The 24,320-nt window shown below is 42.3% G+C and overlaps 2 protein-coding genes across 4 annotated transcripts; both read left to right on the top strand.

The window, feature by feature from the left end:
- Positions 1-1,311: 1,311 nt before the first annotated feature.
- On the top strand, positions 1,312-13,153 carry srms (src-related kinase lacking C-terminal regulatory tyrosine and N-terminal myristylation sites). Of its 2 annotated transcripts, none has more exons than XM_086037816.1 (8): positions 1,312-2,105; positions 4,643-4,764; positions 5,337-5,503; positions 6,564-6,711; positions 7,656-7,814; positions 8,042-8,223; positions 9,120-9,271; positions 11,072-13,153. In XM_086037816.1, exons 1-8 carry the CDS (start codon positions 1,735-1,737, stop codon positions 11,316-11,318), a joined length of 1,548 nt encoding a protein of 515 aa, XP_085893942.1. In that variant the 5' UTR covers positions 1,312-1,734; the 3' UTR covers positions 11,319-13,153. The 2 variants fall into 2 exon arrangements, with proteins under 2 accessions (XP_085893942.1, XP_085894029.1); XM_086037903.1 differs by having other exon boundaries at positions 1,315-2,105; positions 9,115-9,271.
- A 1,461-nt stretch (positions 13,154-14,614) lies between these two features.
- ptk6b (PTK6 protein tyrosine kinase 6b) lies at positions 14,615-23,786 on the top strand. 2 transcript variants are annotated; one of them, XM_086037637.1, is made up of 8 exons: positions 14,615-14,989; positions 16,607-16,725; positions 16,816-16,985; positions 18,061-18,220; positions 18,291-18,452; positions 18,781-18,962; positions 20,899-21,052; positions 21,132-23,786. In XM_086037637.1, exons 1-8 carry the CDS (start codon positions 14,643-14,645, stop codon positions 21,368-21,370), a joined length of 1,533 nt encoding a protein of 510 aa, XP_085893763.1. In that variant the 5' UTR covers positions 14,615-14,642; the 3' UTR covers positions 21,371-23,786. The 2 variants fall into 2 exon arrangements, with proteins under 2 accessions (XP_085893763.1, XP_085893849.1); XM_086037723.1 differs by having other exon boundaries at positions 14,833-14,981.
- The last annotated feature ends 534 nt before the right edge of the window (positions 23,787-24,320 follow it).

Consider the following 24,320-nt stretch of genomic DNA (forward strand, 5'->3'; position numbering starts at 1 on the left):
GAGCAGCCCAGGACAGAGCCGGCCCTCTTGACCAGTTTGTCCAGCCGCTTCTTGTCCCGGGCCGAGACGCCGCCTGCCCAGGTGACCACTCCCTGGAAGATGACCGATGCAACCACCGAGTCATAAAAGTTCCTGAGGAGTGTCCCCTGAACCCCAAAAGACCTCAGTCTCCTGAGTAGGAAGAGTCTGCTCTGACTCTTCCTATAGAGGGCGTCTGTGTTGTCGCACCAGTCCAGTTTATTGTTCAGATGAACACCCAGGTACTTGTAAGTTGAGACTCTCTCAACATCTGTTCCCCGGATATTCACTGGTGCAGGTGAAGAGTGCTGGCGCCTACCGAAATCCACCACCATTTCTTTGGATTTCCCCGCATTGATCAGGAGGCGGTTCTGCTGGCACCAATCCACAAAACCCTGAGTAAGTTCTCTGTACTCCCGATCATCTCCGCCTGTGATGAGGCCGACAATCGCAGAGTCGTCAGAGAACTTCTGCAGGTGACAGGTAGGGGTGTTGTAGTTGAAGTCCGAGGTGTAGAGGGTGAACAGGAAGGGAGCCAAGACAGTTCCCTGTGGGGCCCCCGTGCTGCAGAGGAGCACGTCAGACACACAGTCCTGTGTCCTCACATACTGTGGCCGGTTTGTGAGGTAGTCCTGGATCCATGTGGTGAGGTGGTGCGCCACCCCCGCCCGCTCCAGCTTGTCTCCCAGTAGGGTGGGCTGGATGGTGTTGAAAGCACTGGAGAAATCAAAGAACATGATCCTCACAGTGCTCCCCGCCTTCTCCAGGTGGGAGAGTGAAGTGTGGAGGAGGTAGATGATGGCATCATCCACACTGATGCCAGGCTGGTATGCGAACTGGAGTGGGTCCATTGAGGAGCTCACCAGGGGGCGCAGGTGGACAAGGACCAGTCTCTCCAGGGTCTTCATCAGGTGAGACGTCAGCGCCACCGGTCTGAAGCTGTTGAGCTCCTTCGGGTGGGGGGTCTTTGGCACCGGTTGGGGATGGTTGGGGATATCCAACCGCACAACAACTTCTACTAGGCACGATTTTCTGCTAGTTTTATATGCTAGTCACACAATACGGTGGATTGTTTTCACCTACTAAAGCGCATTGCATCGTGGGTACCACCAGCATTGCCTGGATATTATGAATTTTCCATAAAGCACAATATTTTAGACTGCTGTTTTTCTTATTAAAAACTTTTTTAATGGGAGACTGAAATTGATTAGTGGCATTTTCATGATGATAGGAAACACGAGTGTTTAAGAGCGTTGTATTTCAAGGCACCACTGTGGGTGCAATCTGAGTTTTTGTCACTCGGAGGAATGTGTGACGTCATCGTGTCATTGCTCATTGTTTGTAGGGTGCGCGCCCGCTGACACATGTCAGGTGTCCCGCACGCGGGAGCCAAACGTACTTTAAGGCGCGCGTTCACCTTTCCGCTTGACACGACCCGTGCAAGTCGGTCCAGAAAGCTGCAAAAGCCGGCAAAAGCCGCCACCTCGCATGTCCTCTGCCGCTTCCGCATTCCCGCGGCAGCCCGCGTCCATGCGCCCAACAGGGAAAAAAACCGGTCGGTCCGGCTTATCTGGAGCCAGCCGCTGTTGGCCCGGAACAATGCTTCGTCCCGGCCACGCAGGAGAGCAGCACCGCGGGGCGGCTGCTTCTGAGCTGCTTCTGGGCTGCGGTGGCTCTCGTTCGGCGGTCGGAGGACGGTTGTGAGATCCAGAGGTCATGGAGGGCTGCTGCCGCTCCTGCATGCCATGTTTGAAGCGCCTCTGGGATTGGATCTGGCCCGACTTCCGCTACCCGAGCGTGCCGAACCATGTGATCGCCAACCGGGCCGCGCAGGCCGAAATCCGGACGGTGTCGGGCGACATCCGAGTACCGTCGCCCAAGAAGAGGCCGGTCCAACTGTACGCGGCGCTCTTCGACTTCGAGGCCCGTAGCGACGACGAGTTGACTGTCAGGGAGGGCGACAAGCTTTCGGTGCTGGAGCAGCGAGGCGACTACGTGCTGGCCAAGAAACTGACCGGGTCGCTGGAGTCCGGACTCATCCCCGCCAACTATGTGGCGGTTCTCCAGGATGAGTTTGCCAAACACAAGTGAGTGCGCGCCGCCCGATTTCAGGTCGGTTACCACCGTTGCCGGCTTAACGTCAACGATTGGGGGCTGATTTCGGTGCTGATTTCAGGTTGGTTGACTGCCTGCTTCACCTGCTCTATCGCGATCCATTTGGTTTAAGCCACGCGAGCAATTAAAAGTGGCATTCAATTCTGGAAAAACTATAGCCGTTTTGTTGTCTATAGGTCAACGTTTGGGTAAAATGATCTTTTTTTGTTTTTTATAAACCCATGACAACATAACTTCAACATCCTTCACGCCCATAAAAACACATTTAGACCATTTATTTGCAGAAACCAGTGTTTTGTTTTGTTTTCTGTCCCTTAATATTTCTCCCAAACCTTTATTAATAACATTTTTGGCACATACTTTCTCCCTGGCTGTACACAATCAGGATTTTGGAGCCAATCACTGATCAGTGAGTTTAAAAACAAACAAACAAACAAACAAAAATAGAATCACTGATCCGATCAGAAGATGGACCAATCTATGTGAACAACATTTTTATACTATACAATCGACCACCACTATGTGCGTCTATTGGGACCAGTTCGACCCACGAATAGCCAAAATGAATGTTTATTGACCCCCATTGAATTACATTTGGGAAAAAAATCTCAACAATTAAACCCGAAAAATTCTCACCAAGACGCTAGTAAACATTCAATACACAGAAAATTTGGGTGGACCCAAAACCCCACCAAAAAAAACCTAATTATTTGAAAATGTTGGAAACAAAAACAAAAAAAAACTCTTACAGTATATGCTGAGAAACCTTGGATGATTAACGATTGCTGCAGAGAACGTCCCTGGAGTGAACGAGATTGTGTTTGCTGTAATGTCTTATCTTGCAGATCCGATCAATGACGTAATTGATCGATGGCCGAATTATGACATTACCACAGACAACCGTTTTTTTTTTTTTGCATAAAATGCAAAATAAATACCGATGTCATCCATCTGATCAGATCTCTGTAAAGTAATATATATTTGATTTATTTATACTTTCAAGTAAAATGTTTGCTCCCAATTGGTCCAAAACTTGCTGTCCACAAGAGCTCCGGCCACAGCGTATCGGACTTTTTCATATGACATTTATTCCTTAACTCATTCAATATTTTCGGACCCTCTGTGAAAGGACACATGAATATGTCATTGGGATAGAATGAGTTAAGGTGTGGCGTCAACGAGGCCACTAAAAGAAGAATATGGACATGAAGTGACATCACTGTACGCCTTTTGTAAGTTTTAACACTTACAGTCGTTAGTAGTGTCTTTACTTGTGGTTATCTTATTTTTACATGTGTATGACCATTTAAAGAAGGTACAAGTGTGACTTAAAACATTGGCTGCACAGTTTTTAAAGGTTAATGATGCAAACTGTTTGACCCTGCAACAAATTAGTACTAATTGACAGATTTTATTTATTAATCTAAATTCTGTTATCAGGATGATTGAAAAACAAATAGTGACTTCCATAGTTAAAAGTGCATCTTTGCTGAAGAGAACTGTTTGTACTTACAACAGGGCTGTCTTGTAATTTGGCATTTCTATGAGCAGAACAGAATATTTTTATTTCCGTTGCTACTCATGAGGGTTCAAAGGTATAATGTGTCTTTTAAAATGCTGCTGCTGTTTTGTTGACGCTGACCTTGTACTTATTTTGGGTGTTGGGCTGAACCGGTTTAACGCTCAAAGAAAACTGATCCATTACTACACCTCCTCCGCTCATCCCCTCTGATGTTAAAAATGCTCATATTTCATATTTTGCTCTTTATCATTTTAATCTGACAATCTGTTAAAGATGCTTGTCCGCCTCTCTTTTATTTAGAAAAAAATGCAGAGGAAATAATGACACTCTACTGTAAATAATCTCTCCCAGGGTCAAACTGTCACCTTCAACTTTTGCACAGGTGTAAAAAGAACCGCGTTCAGGTTGCTGTTTCTTTTGGAATCCGTGTCAGACAAAAACTGGTACCGAAACAGAAAGCAGAAATCACCTTTTAATCGCATTTTGTGATAGTGTTTTCAACTTTGGAGGTTCCTGTATGTTTTGTTGTTTGTGCACCTTTTCACTAAGAAAGAATCACAAGTACGCACACATAAATGGCCCATGTCATGCTTGGCAAAGAGAACCATGACACAAAAATACATAAAAATGAGATTTTTAACTCAATCTGTCATTGCTTGTTGTTAGTTTCAATGAAACTTGAGCGACACGCCCATACTGATCACTCTACGCACAAACACACACACCTGATTCTCAGGCAGAAGCAAACGATCCCACAGCCACCATGTTGAACTGAGCCGTCCAGTTTAGTGTTTACATTCTTCTGTTTTTGTGTGTGGCTGAATCTCATTTCTTTATGCACAACCTCCTTGCTCCACATATTGGCTCCTCCCACCATTGATCGTTCGAGGAGAGCATAAGGTGGTGATGAAGAAATGTGATGTTTGCAGTTGGATCGTTGGTGCGGTCCAAACTTGGCACTAAGATGGGCGTGTACGGTGTGTGCAGGTGGTACTACGGCAACATCAACCGCACCAAAGCTGAGAAGCTGCTGCTGGCCCCACAAAACAAAGATGGCTGCTTCCTGGTACGCATCAGTGAGAGTCACAGTGACGAGTACACCATCTCAGGTGTGTGTGACAATTTTTACCCCCCCACCTTGTTAATTTTTTTTTTTTTTTTTTAAGAAAGTAAGGTCGGGCCTGTTCTAAAAAATAGTTCACCAGTGATGAGAGATTGTGATTTTCTAGGAACTTTGTAGAAGGCATTATGTAATATATATACACTGGCAAAGATTTAGAGAAATAAAATATTGTGAGAAACCATGAGCATGATCAGTGTCGTCTTCACATGAAAGAATGTTATCAATTCTTAATAATAACATGCTCACAACATTATTAAAGATAATTTGAGGAAATGTGTTATTTCAGAAGTGCATATATAACTGGTGGCCCTTTGTAATAATCAGTATCCAAGAAGTTGCTCTTAGCAGCAAAAAGGTTGGTGACCCCTGTTTTACATCATTCTTTAACAATTTTTTAAGATGACGTTTTTGGGAGGGGGGTGTCAATTTTAACATTTTTCCCTCAAATTAACCCGCCTTGAAAACAAATAAACATACCTTTTAATGTCGAAACCGCCACCCCCCCAAAAACTCGTCTGTGCGTGTCTATTAAACTTTGTCCTTGCGTATCTCTTCCAGCTCGCAGCGACAGGAAGGTGCTCCACTTCCGCGTCCAGCGCTCCTCCATCGGCGCCTATTTTGTGTCCGACAAGATCTCCTTCGGCACGCTGGGCGAGCTGGTCTCGTACTACCAGAAGAACCCTCGCAGTTTGGGTGTGCTGCTGGCGGAACCTTGTGCTCAGCAGGTAAAGCTTCATGCAGCCGAATATTAAATACATATGCTTAACAATAGTACCATACATACTGTAAGTGCGTACAATTGGATTCAATTCAACTTTATTTGTATAACTCCTTATCATTCAAAGTGCTTTACAGCTGGGAAAAAAAGCTGTTACATGTAGCTCACCTGGCCTCATCATGATTTTTTCTTCTTCAGATTACTTTTTTTAAAAAATACAACTAGATATTTGTATGGTTATGATTTTTTTTCTTTAGAAAAGTAAAGTAAACTTTATTCTCAAACTATTCCAACTTTTTCCCCCTCAACATTTCAATTAAAAAAAATCCCTCAAAATAAAACTTTTTCTTAGACAAAAGATAGGATTTTATCTCGTATATTCCAACGTTTTGGGGGGAGTGGCTCTTTATGATTTCAAACCTGATTTTCTTAATATGATTTTGTTTCTTTTCAGTGTACTCTTTATGGGAGCACAATGATGATAATAGCACTGGTAATATAATAAACATGTGAATAATTATAATAAAGACACATTGTAATGTAGCAACAATAATTTTAAGGTATTAGAAGGGTTATTTATTTCAATTTTCAAGAATTTCAATGACTTGTTCTTGTTAATGTTAACAAGCAAGCACAGTGTAACGTTGTCTTTAGATGTGTCTGTGTTTTCTTTGTGTAGTTGACAAATGTTATTTAAGAGATGATAAACATTTATCATTTCAATCCTTTGTCATTCATTTCCATACAGCTATTTTTTTTTTTTTTTTTTAATTTTACATTGTGTTGACTTGTCAAATGTCAAGCACTTTCAATGTGGATCATGTTTGTGCCACACTAATAATAAAAGATGATCTCAAAAAGTCGTCTGGCTTGTCTCCTTCATCAGTTGCAAACAAACAAATGTGTTGTCGTCTTGCCTGTCCTCATCATCAGCGGTGAGGACACTCAAGCATGTGCTTGAGGCTTCCTCAGAGAAGAACCAGCATGGAACCTGCTGCGTGTAACACTGTTGACACACACACACCTATGCATCATGCGGCGTGTGCTCACATGCTTGTGCTCTGCAGCGGGAGCTTTTCGACATGGAGCCTTGGGAGAGGCCTCGTGAGGAGTTCAAGCTGCACCGCAAGTTGGGCGAAGGGCACTTTGGAGAAGTGTGGGAGGCTCTGTGGATCGCCGAGAACAAGCGAGTGGCCATTAAGATGCTCAAACAAGGTACAGCGGCGCAATCTATGACACATCACTCGTACACTGGACGAGTTTCCGCAGAGACCACACAGTTGAAGCTCACAAACATTGTTGGCAGTGTTGACTTGCAGGGGGCGGAGCTACATGGTGGCCACTCTCCGGCCACCCCTCTGACCCCGTCATGATTGATTAATTGATTAACGTGATTCTGTGGCGCAGATAATTAGTTCTGCCTTACTGACACTTCTGTACTGTCCCAAAATGTATTATGTATTTGTTTATTTATTTTTTAATGCAATTTTATTATTTTATACTTAATTCACACACCGGGGGAAAAAACATTAAGGAGGTAGTCAACCCAAGAATATGTTCTATCCAAGCCCACTAGTTGAAACAAGGCATTGTGATAAATATTGCGTTTGTAGAATAAGAGTTAATCCATCTGTTTTTAGCCATCTCTGGGGGCGGCCATTTTGTCACTTCTGTCGACTAAAAATGACATCACAACTGCTCAGGGCTCACGTAACGACCAATCACGGCTGATCTGTTTTCTGAACCTGAGCCGTGATTGGTCGTCACCTGAGCCCTGTGATGTCATTTTCAGTCGACAGAAGTGACAAAATGGCCGCCCCCTGAGATGTTAAAAAGGGTTGGATTTTGCTGCTTAACTCATATTTCACAAACGCAATATTAATCAGAATGCCATGTTTCAACTAGTGGGCCTGCTGGGAACATATTCTTGAAAAAGTTGTTTGGGTTGATTTCCCCTTTAAAATGCTTAACCCATCGTTGGTTTGACTGCTTCTGCTTAGTTTTTCGTGCAATGGACTAGTAAAAATACCATTTATTTATTTTTTTTAATTTTTTTTTTTTTTAAGGTCTCACTTTATTGTGGATTTTCACCTTGAGCAGGTTGGTCTGATATGAATGGGGGTTCACTGTATAAATGTATCTTCTTGCTGATTCTCAAGAGGACACAAAACAGGACGAGTTTGTGAAGGAGGTGCAGGCGCTGAAAAGCCTTCACCATCCCAAGCTGATCCAACTGCTGGCCATGTGCTCCCGAGGAGAACCCGTCTACATTGTGACCGAGCTGATGAGCAAAGGAAGCCTCAAGTCCTACTTGGCCTGTGGGTAAACCTCCAGAAAAAAAAAAAATCCTAATTCATTTTACTTTAGGTGCCTTTCTGAGCACTCAAGACATTAAAAAGTCACTTTCTTTTACATCATATGTGCCCTTTCAAACATTGTGGATCAACAGTGTTAGTCGTAGCTTTGGCCGGAAAATGATCGGACATTTCATGACTGACTTCAATGCAGCTTCCGTTTAAAAGTGTGCCTTTGTGTGTGTGTGTAGCTGCAGAAGGCCAGGTGCTGAGCTCGGCTCACCTCATCTATATGGGCAGTCAGGTGGGCGAGGGCATGGCCTACCTGGAAGACAGGAACATCGTCCACAGAGACCTGGCAGCTAGAAACATCCTGGTGGGAGAGGACCTGGTGTGCAAGGTGGCAGACTTCGGACTGGCTCGTATTATCAAGGTGTGTGCGTGTCATGTTGCAAATGTGTGTGTGTGATAAAGACGTGACATTAAGGTGACTTGTGCCAAGTGTAAAATGAAGTTCAGCACAGTAAATCATAAAAGGTCAAAACAATCAAATTTTCCCACAATTTCACCTGAAGTTTCAGGAAATTTTCATTTATTCAATTTCATTTCTTGGTATGATCAACCCTCATCAATTTGCAAAATCCACCTATTCATGCCTATATGTCATATTTTATCTGAAAATGTTATTGATAAGACATTAGTGAAACTACTTATCTAGTGTTGAATATATCGCAACCAACTCTTTATCATAAATTGGGCACTTGGTGTAAGTTGCATTACCTGTTGATCAGTTGTTAACGTCCACCACTTTTTTTTTCATAAACAACAACCATGGCTTTAGGTTGTGTGTAAAATTGTGACATCCAGGCCAATTCCTACTAATCATTACTATGAACCGTATAAACATACATATACTTACAGAAATTGCAACTTAATGGGCATATGGGAGGATTGACATACAGTTCAATTAGAATAACATTTTCTCAGCCATTGTCTTGTTGACTGCTATCGGTCTCCATCTGGAGTACTCAATACCTTCAAATGAGGTTATCGTTCCGAGACTCTCCTGTCCCTAGTTATAATACCGGTACTTAAAAAAAACCAAATATTTGAACAAAAACAATATAACTGTACTCTGTCATATTCTTTATCCTCTGTGAAGAATGAAAGCACAGTCCAAACACACAAAAGGATAACGTTCCTCCACGTGAAAATTTAAAAAGCACCATTTGTTACATGTTACATATTCTGACACTGGAGTCTTGCTTCCTTTGGTGGTCTGTTGCCGCTTCCTGTCTACCTTATGGAATGCTGACTTTTCCAGGATAGCGTGTACACAGCCAGCCGGAACACCAAGATACCCGTGCGGTGGACGGCACCAGAGGCCGCCATTCACCAAAAGTTCTCAGTCAAGTCGGACGTGTGGTCATTTGGTGTTCTGCTCTACGAGATGATGTCGCGCGGGAAAATGCCCTACGAAGGTAGCGTGTTGCATACTTTTTGCTTGTGGAATTTAAAGAATGTTACTGTCATAACAACACACATTTCCACCAGAGCTGGGCACTTGACCCTTCTTTGCCCGTCCGGCCGCAACCCTCCACCCTTGACCTGGGTACCCTTCCGGCTGCGACCCCCCGCCCTGTTTCACCCCCCCGTACCCCCCAAAAAAAAGAAAAAGCGCCTGTGATTGACGCCGCCGCGGGAGAGATGCTCACGGCAGGCTTTTTAAGGATCATTAGCTGGCTAATTTAGTATTCGAACCCGCTGCGGACACGCTTCAAAACGCGCCACTAGTACTTTACTACTTACCCAACTGCTTACTTCCATTGCTAGCCCCGGGGTTGGTTTTGTCGTATTGTATAATTATTTGGGTCCAATATGTGTTGGTAGCTGTAAACGCGGGCTCCACTAAATAGACGAGACTGAGACGGCTCCGAATTGAAGGGCTTGCAATCGTTTATTTTACAACCTCAAAACAGTAACTCTCCTGGGCCACAGGAGGGCGCTCAGGGTTAGCACATGCAATACGTCTCTACCATAGCATCCCCCTTTCTGAGTACATTATGAACTATAATGTAAATTCGAAATGTTTGAATGTAGAATGTAGAAACAAAGACTTTGCATGTAATTGTAAACCTTGTTCGGTGTCTCACTCTGTAATAATAATTTTATTCATGGACCGATCAGAGCAGCAACAATTCCTGATGGGTGCGTGGCGTGTGTTGCAGACCTGTCGCCACAGACAATGCGTCGGTCACGTGAATCAATGCGGCAGTATTGACGCGGGAGTAGAAAGAAGCCTAAAAAGAAGCCTTTCACTGAGTAGGCTGAGATGAAATTTGGCCGCCTCGCGATCACGTCAAATGAATGAGGGCTGATTAGTGGGCCGGACTAAAATCCACTTCCGGCCATCCTTAGTCCAACCATTTTTAAAAATTTGTCACCCCCCCGCCCCAAAAATGGGCATCCGGCCGGGCCGGAGGGTCCAGGGACGGACTGCCCAGCTCTGATTTCCACATCACTCAAAATGTGATACCCTGTGATACTGTGACGTGAAAATAAAAATACAATTGCTAAATAAAAGGAATATAATGAAATAATACATTTTCACATTATATGTACACATTTTTCGCCTCAACAACACAAGAACATAACAAATATATGTCATACAAATATAGAAAGAAGTTGCATAATAATAAACGATTGCCGTTTGGTGGCCTCAACATGCCCAAAAAGCCAGCGGTTTGAAAATGTACATATTTTAGGGGACTTCAACATGACCCCTGAGAACTCCCTCAGTCGCTCCTTCTGGAAGTTTAGGAGAAAAATGAGCCCCTGGTACCAGTTTGACCGATCGACATAAAATTTGATGGACGCACGAAAAAGTCTCAAGGACCCATGTACGAAATCAAGCAGGAATTCAGCCATTGTGATTAAAGAAGCCGTTTTGGGAGAACGCCTTCAAAGGCAGGAATTCTCAATGTGATATGTGGGCTCCCTCTAGTGGTGTGCTATTATATTATACTGGTTTACGATTCTTTTTTTTCTTTTAACGTGTACAAGTCAGATGTATTTAATTTGTATGTACAATACAGTTTTGTTTAAACTTTGTCAACAGTCCGTTTTCAAACATTTATTTACATTAAATTTTTACTTATGTACAATATAAAAAAATGTTTGTTTTCCTACACTCAAGCGCACTATCAAAAGGAAATATTTTAGATGCGAACTGATCTGAAGTCTCACGAGATTCTCCCTTTGCTTGACTGACAACCTTTCAGGCAAAAACAACAAGCAGGTGTTGGACCTGCTGTCGTCTGGCGCTCGCTTGGCGTGTCCCAGCAGATGTCCTCACAACATTTACCGCATCATGATGGACTGCTGGGCGGCCGACCCTTCCAAGAGGCCTTCCTTCCACGCTTTGCACAGCCAGCTGGACTCCATTTACGCTCGCATCTACTTCAAGACCATCGAGGTGTGACCACGTGGCGGCGAGGAGGAGGAAAACATTGCCGCCATGGACACTGATGAAAATAGTCTGTCGTGAAGGAAACCGGATAGAATTGTTCCCATGGCCACGACTGTTTCCTCAATGATGACTGCAGGCCACAAGGAGGCGCTTTGTGCAATAATATCTTCCTAAAGGAAGATGGTTCGTTGGTGATTCTTCAATGGAGACGGAATTCCCCTTTGGTCACTAGCTTTAGCGTTATCATTTAAGAACAAATGTGAGCCCCTGAAAGTGTTCAGGCTTGCATGGTTACTGAAGCACTGTGCATTGACTATGGGTGGGAAAAGTCTGACTGCGTTCATTTTAAATCTGGCCCTCTGAGCATTTTCATTATCAAGAGCCCTTTAAAATTTGTTGGAATGATTTACCATTTTTTTCTTTCTACAATTCATTAATTAAAATGCATGTTTTTGTAGCGAAAATCCACAAATAATTGATGCCCCCTAAAATAATGACAGTTGCTTATATTAATGGTTTGTAAATATGCCACAAATGACTGAATGTCAACATTTATTTTATTTTTTTTACAATTTTTTAAAAATAATCAGTAATCCTTTCTTGATTATTTTTTTTGCCCAGATTCTGAATCCCCCTCATTTTTTCTCTAGCACATCAGGTTTTCATAATTAGGATAACAGTATATTAATAATAATATAATATGTAACATAGCAATATGGTTAGTAATATTTATAAATGGTTTACATTCAGCAACAGGTGATTTTTTTTTTTCTGAAATATAACTATAAATTACAACTCGTGGTAAAATCCCTATTGCACACGCTTTTATAGGTCAAACAAACAAAAAACTTAAATATCACAAAAACCTGATGTGAAAAAAAACCTGACATTTTTTTTAATCTGTCAAAAAAAATGTTTAGGGACACACAAAGCCATCTCTGATTTAAAAATTCCCGTTGACCAGTGATATGATCCTAAAATACTTTAAATTTAATTTCAAACTCATCTTGCCAAATTACTCTTAAAATTAAATAGCTAACCGATGATTTGGTTTTGATTTTTAATAGCCACCCAGCAGAGCAAAATCATGCACACACGGCTCCCCACTAAACTCAGCTTTTCGATAACATACATCACTTCAACATAATGTACTTGACACCATGTACTACTTTCCTGTAAGCCAGGGTTTTGGTGCCATCTGGTGCTATTTTAGGGCACTACATAAATAACACAAAAAACACTGTAGGTGAGTTTTTCACCAAAAAGCTGAAAGCTGAAAAATGTAAATAGGTAATTTTATGCATAGCGAATTGAACATGCAAGGGTTCACTGTATTAATGATTTGATTACATTCTTAGTCAATTGTAATTTATTTTTATAAATGAAATGAAAGAATGATTTATATTAATATTAAAGTAAACAAAAAAAATCCATGTTTTACTTTTTTATTTTTATTAGATTTTTTTTAGATTTTTAAATTTTACCGTATCTGATGACACGGCCTATTCATCCTTGTTCTAAATTAAGAGTGACCCTTGAGCACAAACGTTTGCCCACTCCTGGTATTACCTTTGCTGGTTTGCATAGATTCCCACACTCGGCTGGTGTGGCGAAACTTTTTTTTTTTCTATGGGGCGAAGTTTAGATAGCCAACGGAGTAGCAGCACAAAGTATTACGTTGAGTCTTCCAGCGGCCTCCAGGGGGGGGGCGCCTTGTTTACACGGCCGTCGCCACGATGACCACGGCACTTTCCTTATAACAGGGTTGCATGCGGTGCAATGCAGAGATAACAATGCAACTTTGCTACTTTATGACATATACGATATTGAGCCTTCAAAAAAAATGAACAGAGTGTCCTGTTCTCACAAACAATAAAGTCTTTCCACTCTTTCATGTTGACATACTTTTACTTGCTATTTTAGTTCAATCGTGAAGTCTTACAGGAAGTACTTGAAAGTTAAGATTTTGAAAGATACCCTTTGTCATGTAGAGGGCGGAATGTTCTATTGTGTAATAAGTTACACGTCAGAGCACCGTTCTTTCTAACACATGTGTATTCTTACAGTGACTTTTAAACATTTCTTTTTGTATTTGATGTGTTTATTTTCTTAATGTTGCTCTGTGGGTCGTTTGAGCTCAGGTCCCATGTTCTCCCACATTATGCCCCGGGATACTCCATCGTGTTCTGTTTTGTCCCATAGTGTCTCATAACATTCCCTATTTTTTTGTCCCATAGTTTCCCATCACGTCCTCTATTGTGTCCCGTGTCGCTCATGGTCTTATTTTGTCCCCTTTTGCATACTTTCCCCCATAGTGCCTTTTAATATCCTGTGTCTCACTCTGTCCTAATTTGACCAACTCTTACATCCCTTATCCCTCATTGTCCCATAGTATCCCATAATGATCTCGATTGTTTTTCTTCATGTCCAATTTTGCCTCAGTGTCCCATAATGCCCCTTTTGTGTTCTCACATAATGTCCATTACTGTCAATTCTTCTCCTCGGTCTTGTGTCCCATTATGTATATCGTCGCTGTCGTGTGAAAAACACTTATCTCCATTTTTTTTTCATTTTCTTATTTTTACATGAATCGTGTTTCCGCGTTACAGACGTCGCATTAAAGTGAAAATTAAAAACGTTTCCAAAATTGGAGATGAGTGTTTTTCACACGACAGCGACGATATCATTTTTACTCATAGTGTCCTTTAATGTCCCCTATTGTGTCTCACTGTGCCACAATTTATGAGTGTTCCTTATTGTTGCATTGTGTCCCAGAGGGTCCCTGATCATGTCACATTTTTCCAATAGTGTCCAATAATGTTCCCTATTTTGTCCCATCTTGTCCAATAATGTTCCCTATTTTGTCCCATCGTGTCCAATAATGTTCCCTATTGTATCCCATCATTTCCCATGATGAACCCATCAATCCCAATTTTGTCCCAGGGTGTCCCATAATATACCACCATGTCCCATTACATTTGCAGTTTGTCCCCTGGTGTCCCATTGTGCCTTATCCTGCCCCAATTAGTCCTACAGTGTCACCTATTATGTCCCATCAAGTCCTATTTTGTTTTCAGTATTTTCCCACCATGCCTTCTATTATCTCCCATCATTTCCGATAGTGTGCCATTATCTATCCATTATTATATCCCGAACTGTGGTTGTTTGTTCTCATTTGTGATGACGTGACAGAATGCACAAGAAACTCATGCCAGTGTAAATACGGTAAAAAACAAAATGAGCTCATGCTCATGCCGCCTTCATGGCGGCATGCTGCCAGAGTCCCCGAGCAACATTCCTTGAAATCCAGCAGCGTCACTCCCGGTCCAACAGGTCCTTTGCACTTTTGTGACCGAGGGTGTCTTCTTCTTCGGTGCTCAATCATGGACGAATGCCTGCGCAGTGCATGCCCAGCTCTGTGGCAGAGGCTCTATGGAGACAAAAAGACAAAGGTGGAGGGCAAGACTGCATCGAACCCAGAACCACCACCGCCACGAGTGCCACCGACCGACAAGGGGGAGAGCGGAAGCATGTATGAGGCTATGTGGGACTTCCAGGGCCGGAACTCAAATGAGTTGACATTCCAGACGGGGGACCTGTTCAAGCTCCAGAGCCGCAGCGAAAATTGGTGGACCGTTTGCAGGCTGGACCAGACTGGAAGGACGCTGGACAGCGGTGTCGTACCCGGAAACTACTTGAAAAAAACTGAGACGAGTACGCAGGTGGAGCCGTGAGTTTACAATACATTCTTGCTAGCATCAAAATATAGTCATCATTATTCTGATGACACTTTTTAACGACGCAACTTTGTCCTGTTGCTATTTTGTCCCGACGCAACTCTGTCCTGATTCTACTTTGTCTCAATGCTACTTTGACTTGACACTACCTTGTCTTACTACAACTTAGTCCCTGGTGTTACGGAAAAATCTAAGACCGGTCAGAATTTGTGACCCCGCCGGGATTTTTGAGTATGTTTGCGAGTTGGGCAGCTAAAGAACAAGTCTTCAAATAAAAGTTTAAATTGTTCATTGCCAACTCCCTGTTGAAGTTTAAAAGGGTACACACACCCTTACCAGAGCATTTCTTTACTCCTCACTAATATTTGAAAAACGTGGCATTGCCTGGAGGACCATTGGGCTTGCGAGGGGACAGAAGGTTGGCCGCGGTCTGGGTGTGATTGACAGCAGCAGCAGTGACAGACCACAACTTAAAAAATGTCTATACTATGACAAGCTATGCTAAATCAACAAAATGTTATGCTAATAAATCACCTACCTGAAAATCGCGATACAAAGATGTTCGCAAACGCTACTACAGTATTCCAGCTAGCTACGAAGGTGTGTACAAGACTTAGCTGCTTGTATACCCCACAGTGGCAGAGTGACATGTCAAGTTCTCTGCTAGTCCAATCAAAGGACAGAAAGCCAAGTTCACATGCATGCAGTGTTTAACCTGAAGATGAATCCACACAAATGATTTTTGCCGAAAATAGAAGATTTCAACAAACATGCAATAAAATGTAAAAAATAATGACCAGCACATCAAGACAGCATTAGTTGACACTCGTTTATTCAGTTTATCAGCAGGAAAAAAAAAAGATGTGGGTGAGTACCGCTTTAAGAGAATTACCTTCAGCTTGTGTAATCAAAACAACCACATAGCCTAGCCTTTCACACTGCGAGTTGAATGCTAATGCTAACTACACTCTGCATTGCCGTGTTATAATCCATTAAGCAGCAATTGACATATATAAACTGACATTATAACACTGCTCACAGCCATATATTCTTTAACCCTAGCGAAGAATGACTATTGACGTCGTACTGATGAGCTGAGATGAGTTTTGGTGTCTGTCTTATACTGCCCCCAGATGGCTAAGGGTCGCACACCAGAAAGAGAGCAGCACAATGCTCATTCAATTGACGGTTTAATTTTTTTCATCTTATTCGATTGTCATTCCTGTATGTTTTCATTAAGAACAATATTATACAGTCCTTTCTTTCTTTATTAAAATACACATGAGAGCAATTTGGTATTTAAAAAAAAAAAAAGTTTTTGCTGCGGAGGCTGGAACGTATTAATGGTATTTCCATTGATCTTAATGGGAAAAGATGAGTTGAGAAGTGAGTTTTGAGCATGCTCACGGAACAACTCAACTCGTATCTCAAGGCACCACCGTATTCGTCTTCTCTTTTGCTGTAAAACTCTCAAATACACTCGACCACAAGCCATGAGCAACATCAACCTCTGGGGTCACAAATTCTGACGCGTCTGTAACACCGGCACGACTTTGTGTTTGTGTGTGTGTGTGTGTGTGCGTGTGCATGCGCACACAAACGTGTGTCAGATGGAACTTCGGGACCATGAACCGCTCAGAAGCCCAAATTCTCCTCATGGCACCTGGAAACAGACCGGGAGCGTTCCTCATCCGATCTAGTGAGAACCATGTTGGATATGTCCTCTCAGGCAAGACCATGTTACACCGGCGAGGACAAAACAGATCGCGGGCTGCATGTCATCTGTAATGGAAGAAAGTTTGTGTGCGCGTTTCTACAGTGCGTTCAAGCTGTCGGGTGAAACACTTCAAGATCACCCAAACGTCCGACGGTCTATTCGATCTGGATGGCATGCAGCAGTTTATGTCGCTGAGCCACCTGGTGGCGCACTACTGCAACAACCGCCTTCGTCTCAGCAACGAGGACACATTGGGCGAACCCTGCAGGCCGGTAAGACTTCCTGCTGGGTGGATCAATACCAAAATATAGATATTCCGATCCAGAGTGTTCAACTTTAAGTATCGATCCTCAAGCTTAAGTATTGATATGTGCAATTAATTCACATGTATAATATATTTATTAATCTATCATTTAGAAGGTTGTATTGTCATCCAATCAGAATTTTCGCTATGTGTTGCCAAGGGCAAAGAGCTTTCTGCTTTGGCAGAAGCTGACTGGGGGGGGGGGTAGTTGTAATGATATGGTGATATAATGATATGCAGCAGTGTTTCTCAAACCGTGGGTATGTGGTACATTCAACATTTTTTATGCCCAAGATGATAAGTACATATATGAATAGTCATTTCCTAAACCTGTTATTAAAATGGTATGTATGCGATACAACTTGTTTCCTTGGGGAGTCAATAACTAGCTGTGGCGTGGGCGGCAGCTTAACTGGCTCAATTGAAGCTCATAGGACTGATGAAAAGCAAGTAGAACTGCTTCAGTCCATGGGTCTGAATATTAATCAGTGTTTTGTTCTCGATAGTTAAAGTTCAAATGCCTGTTTAAAAGTCATTCGAAGGATCCCTTGTTTCTATAGTGGTAAATGTTATAACAGTTGTAACAAAGGCAGGCTGTTTGAGTTTTGTTTTAGCCAACATATTATTTATTTTTTATTTGAGTTAAAAAGAGAATGCCCGAGAATTAAATGTTCAAATTAAAAAGATGAAAGAAAGTTATTTTCATTTAATAATCAGTTGTGTTATGTTCTATTTTTCATCAAGTATGAGCAAGGGTCTGCTCATAATAATAATAATGCTGGTAATGCATCAGTTTTATATAGCGCTTTTCTGCATAGCGCTTTTCTCATGGTATGACAAAAAGGTTCGGGGGTATGCAAGACATAAAAGGTCGGGAAACACTCATATACAGTGTGTGCTTGAAATATTTATGTAAATGCATTGGGAAAAAAAAAATCATCTTTAATACTGCGCACTTGCGCAAGAGGTCCCTTCATTTATCGGAGTTTACCTGCCTCGCTAGGGTGTGTCTATAATATGGGTCCATGTGTGTGTTCCCTCAGAAAGAACCCACGTCAGAAGACCAATTCCCAGATGACGAGTGGGAGCTACCAAAGGAGGAGTTCACCTTGGAGGAGAAGTTGGGAAGCGGCTACTTTGGGGACGTCTACCGAGGTTGCTGGAAGTCGCGCATTCGCGTCGCCGTCAAGATCATCAAGAACGGTATTTACGCTCCCGCCTTGGCCCGCCCGCAGGTTCTACGCAGTGACCGTTCCTTTCGCTTTGTCTCCAGACTCGGAGCTGAACCACTCGGAGTTCCAGAGGGAGGTGCAGATCCTCAAGCGCCTGCGACACCGTCACCTCATCTCCCTGTTCGCCGTCTGCACGGCCTCCTCGCCATATTACATCATCACCGAGCTGATGGAGAAAGGAAGTCTGCTCAACCTGCTCAGAAGTAAAACATTTTAATTTCTTTTTTACGGTTTGCAACGGTTGAATTGAGAAAAATGGACTCTTGTTGTTGTTGAAGACGTTTTCCAGAAGAAACATGCATGATTATCACACTTTGAAACTGATTGTCATTTGGAGTTTGCTATGGTTTGGCAGCAGAGATGCTAGCAACTATTAGCATGTAGCAGCAGACACGTTACCATACTAGTGCTGGCTAAAGTTACCATATAGCATCCGACACATTAACGAACTACTACTAGAAGATTAGCATGTAGCATTCGCATCATGACAGGGTCCTAAACTCCAGCTTTTTCCTTTGTGTTCATGTTGAGGTCCCGAGGGCCGGCAGCAGGATATGACGTCACTGTCGGACATGGCCGGACAGGTGGCTGATGGGATGTCGTACCTGGAGGATCACGATTTTGTCCACAGAGACTTGGCGGCCCGGAACGTCCTGGTTGGAGAAGACTACATCTGCAAGGTGGCAGACTTTGGACTGACCCAAGTCATCAAGGTGTGTGGCACTTATTTTATAGTCTATTAGCAGAGCTCACAACTGTTACGGATTGTACAAAATTTTGTTACGCCCGTAATATTGAATGTTACTGATATTAAAAAATAAATCATGGATTATGTTACTCTAACAGGTTGAGGATGAGCAAAAATACTTGGTAGATAATTGCGATCTACGTTTGACAACTCACGCGCAATGGAAGCTAGCAGACGAGACCAACGTTAACCGAAAGCTAATGTTTTGAGGCTAACCTGCTTTGCTGCTAGCCTAATAGATTTATATCAGCGGCGAGGAACAAGGACTGTGACACACAGCGAAGCTTCATTACACGGTCATTATGGCCAATAATGCACAGACAACAACTGTGTGCTAACGACAACTTTCTTTATCAGATTAACAAACGCCACACTGCCCTTTGTCGTTACTGTCATAATTCTTGTTGGAATATGACGGCCACGGGTCATTGAAGCGTTGCAAATGGTGAATAAAAATTGCCATTCAAGGGCGGCACAAAACTTTGGAATAGCAAACCATCATTAAGTGCAAGAACTCATTTAGTTTTTTTTTCACAATAATCAACTCACTCAAATTTTCTAATTTTAGCTATATAGCCATATACAGTATACTGTATGTACTAGGGGTGTAACGGTACACGTGGGTGTATTAATACGTTTCGATATGGCATGTTCGGTTCGGTCCACTTATTTTCGCGGCATTACGCACGGACGCTGACTGTTGCTTGCGGGAGAGGAGGGTGGCGGCACAAAAGAGAGAGCCAGAAAAGAGCCAGGGCTCAAAGGTCCCCGCATACATTGCGGTCTCCTGTTTGGAAACATTCTGGTTTTCCTGTTCCCCATCGCCGATGTGGAAAGGTGCGTGGATAAGTCCGAAAGTTGTGTGCCGACATTGCTACATGAAATCGACGGCTATGTTGCGGCTGGCACGTCTAACATGCATGGCATGATCCGACAATGAATGTTTCTTAGACGAGGAAGCAAGCAGTCTTTTCAGCCCAAAACGTCAAACTTAAATAGCGAGATGTATCATATTGTGGCGCCTTCCAGAAACACGCCATCAAACGTAGTTCAATCATCACGTTTTTATTAATCCAAGTACAACTGCTCGCGCTCTTCTTTCTCCGCTGCTCCACTCGCTTGCCGTACGATGCATTCATGAACCTCGGAAACATCACAACTCAGTGACACACAAATCCGACCACAACACAGATATCCCAATTTGTTACAATATGCTGTTGAACATTCAACGATTTCAATGCCTATAAAATGTATACAATTTCATAAAGACTTTTTAAAGTTACTGTATTTTTTTTATTATAAAAAGAGTTGTAAAATAATTAACAATAATCGTAGCTGTTATTGTATGTATTTTTTTCATCACAAAAAGTGTATATATGTACCGGTACTGTAATGACAATTTCTCTTTATCTTGAATACTTAGATGTGTCAGGCTGTTGCTGCTGAGTGTTTAAAGATTTCAGTGTCTTAATAATTTACCAAATTAAGAGATCTTTATTGTTTCAAAACTGTTGCAAACTGCAAAATGGGCGTCCGTCATAGGCAGATAGACGGATAGGCGGAATGCCCGGCTCTGCAATATATGCAATATATCATTTCTGTCCTGTGAAAACCATGTATGTCCATTTTTAAAAAAAATATATATTTTTTTGTGAATGTGGTTTACAGACATCCCATTAATGTGAAGATTTAACAAAAAATTACAAAATGTGTTTTTCACAGGACAGTGACAATATATTACATTACATTAAGTTATTAGGTACAAAAAAGGATGCTGTCTTCACATGATCTGTGTCTGTTTGAAGGAGACAGTTATTTTTTTAAGGGGGGGTGGTTGTCTATTGGAGGAAGTTTGTGTGTTTGTAAAAAAAAGTTACACCATGACAATTTTGTTGGCCCAGGAGCCCATCTACTTCGCGTACCAGAAAGCCATCCCTCACAAATGGAGCGCGCCGGAGGCAATCAGCCAGAGGAAGTTCTCGGTCAAATCAGACGTGTGGTCTTTTGGCGTCCTGCTCTATGAGTTGGTCACATACGGAGGTGTGCCCTACCCAGGCGAGTGGCTAGCTGAGCTCAGCGAAGCGTGTGCTAATCAACGGGATTTTCCTAGCTTGATGGCCGCTCTTCTCGGCAGGTCTGAGCGGGCAGGAAGCCGACAAGCTGGTCAGCACGGGCTACAGGATGCCGGCGCCTCCCGCTTGTCCGCCGTTCCTCTACGAAATCATGTGCAAATGCTGGAACGCCGATCCTGACCTGCGGCCCAACTTCTGGCAGCTGAAGGAGCAAATGTACAGCATCTACGACGGGAGCGTTCTGGCACTTACAGACCAACAAGCACCACCAACAACACCCACAACACCCACGGAAAATTAAGAGGCTTCAATTAACCTAAGATGACTTTTTGGCAAGAGAAGCGGGATACACCCCAGACTGGACGCCATCCAATCGCTGGGTGCAAATTGACAATCAAACATTCACATGATTACAGTATTTACACCGTGTTCCAAATTATTATGCAGCTAATGGCTTGCTCTTATTTTTATAAATAGTCTATGCAAATGGCAGTCACAATTGAACATTGGCAGATTTGCGATTCTTGCAACCAGTGAACTTCTGAGTTTTTGGACAGCTTCTGCTTGAATTTCTTTCCAGGATGTCAGAATAGCCTCCCAGAGCTGCTGCTTGGATATGAACTGGCACCGACCCTCGCAGATATTTTGCCAAGGCCTCCTACCCTCATAGACCTTTTGCTTCAGGATGCTTCAAAGCTTTTCAATTGTCAGGGGACGATGGGGGCCACACACAAATTTCTCTCCTTTTATGCCCATTGCAGCCCATAATGCAGAGGAATTTCTCGTGGCATAAAATGGTACATTGTCATGCATGAAGATGACAACAGTCGATGACTTGAACACTATTCTGAGTGCCATTTGCGTAGACTATTTATAAAAACCAGATAAAAAAAAGATATCATTTGCATAATTTGGAGTACAGTGTACGGGCAATTTAGAGAAGGGGTGGCATACCTCGGTCCTTGAGGGCCCTATCCAGCCTGTTTTAGATGTGTCCCTCCTCCAACACATCTGAATATAGCAAATCTATCAACAATTTAGAATCTTCATGCATGTTTTGGCATGTGAGAGCAAGACAGACTACCCGAGCAAAAATACACGAGCACAGGAAAGCCGGAACTGAGTTTCAAACCCAAACACCAGACCTGTTAGGCAGAGGTGCTAACCACTCAACCACCATGCTGCCTCAATACTAATCATAAGTACTTCTGACTAACTGGTCTGAGAACGGCCAAAGTCATCCGAAGCTAGGCCGATTTGGTGCCAGTCCCAAGCCTGGATAAATAGTGAGGGTTGGATGAGGCGAGCCGGATGAGGTGGCTCGGGCATCTGGTTCGGATTCCTTGCGTGACTTTTATACTGAAACACGGCGTACAGCTAAATCCAAAAAACATGGCGCGCACCCAAAAAATCATGAATCTGTGCTCAATCTATGCGGAATTTTTTGAATACCAGATTCCTCCCTTGCCACGCCCCCATATGAATATGCAAATTAGTACAACCAAGGCCTGACATGGGAATTCCTCACCCTGCGTGATCAGAGATTATCAAGTCTTGAGTTACAAATCAAAAATGGGGAACTTTACAAAATGTGAACTGCTGTAAATGAAGTTGAGAGCCCGAAAACGACAATTTTTGGCACGCTGTCCTCTGGAGTCAACAAGTGAAAGAGAATCGCCACTCATTTAATTACACCTGCATGTGTTAACGCTCATCTGAGTAGCTCTTGTGTGCATCGGCTCAGAGGAATTACCTTTTTCACATAGTTTTTTGTTGTTGTTTTTTTTTACTTTCCCAGCCATGCTATAGTTAATTGAAAAAAATGTTATCTTCTAATTAAAATTAACAATAAGCACACTTGACACATAAAGCATTCAGGAGGTGCAGTTGAATTTCCTTTCTTTGTTCGTTGTGCAAAAAGACTTCTATAACAATAAAAGGATAATAGAATATATGTGTTATATAAATAATCTAAATATATATTATGGAAGTATAACTAATCAAATTATATATTCTCTGAACATAACCCCCCCCTGCACCCCCCCCCCAAAAAAAAACAAAAAAACAAAACACACACACCCCACCGATCCCAGCCCATCCGTGAATACAGCTGTTCTTTGCATTTTGGTTTGTGTATCTTCTGCTGAAAATGTGGCGCTGATTCCTTTCTGGTCAGATCAGACAATTTTCTTTTCGAAAATTTTGCCATTACCTCTTCTTTTTACAGATATTTATCAAAAATGCAAAATTGCATTTATGCTCACTATGAATGTGTTGTATTTGTGTTGAGATATATTTATGTTCAGTATTTAACCTGGTTCAGTTAAAAATAAGGTTGGAAATCATGCAGCAACTAAAAAAAAAAAAAATCCAATCATGAAACAACACGATTTAGGATTATACACAATCCGTATGACAGAAACTAGAGACTATGTTCAGACAACAGAATTTGTACAGGACAAGTAGTAATCGGATAAGGTTAAAAAAAAAAAAAGCATGTCAGTTGGGACTGTTGTACATATAAACATTTAATAAATGATGAGCTTCTTTTTTTTTTTCCAGTTGTAACCTGATCGCTATCCGAGACAAAATATGTATAACTGGCATCTTCTCTGCTGGACTCCTCCTCGTGCTTCTTTTTGTTCCTCAACTTTTAATTGAACAAACGCTCGAAAACACTAAACATGGTAGTAGCGATAATTAAAATGTGAAACTGAGCCACATGAAATTGTATCTTTTTTTAATTGCTAAACCTTTTAAAACATGGAAGCTAAAATATTCCACCTCCTAATTTTTTTTCAATAATTTGGGACTACTACATGGTTTAGCTGAGCTGTAGCTCAATGAATACTAAATGATTATATGCACAGCACCTCAGTGTATTTAACACATCTACACACTCACACAAGCATGTACAGACACACACACTCATCACCGGGGCAACAGTGGCAGTGAAACTCTCTGAGAAGTAATTAAGCACAGTTTACTCATCCAAACAGCAAACGCACTTATCTGTTACCATAGAAACATCCACACGAGGAATGTACAGCAACTACTACGACGCTAAGACTAACAACACTATGTAAAGTCACACCACAAATACAGTGATTGTGTAGTTTTTGTCGGGGAGGGGGGGGCGGTATCTGACTTGGGATATACATCAATTTAACAAGCTTCCACATGCCTAAAGGTTGTTTGGTATTACAATAGAGCAACTGAAATGCCAGCAGAAAATTAGATGACAACAAAAT

The sequence above is a fragment of the Filicampus tigris genome, chromosome 1 (genome assembly GCF_054856515.1).
Source record: "Filicampus tigris isolate MCC_2025a chromosome 1, RoL_Ftig_1.0, whole genome shotgun sequence".
Lineage (NCBI taxonomy): Eukaryota > Metazoa > Chordata > Actinopteri > Syngnathiformes > Syngnathidae > Filicampus > Filicampus tigris.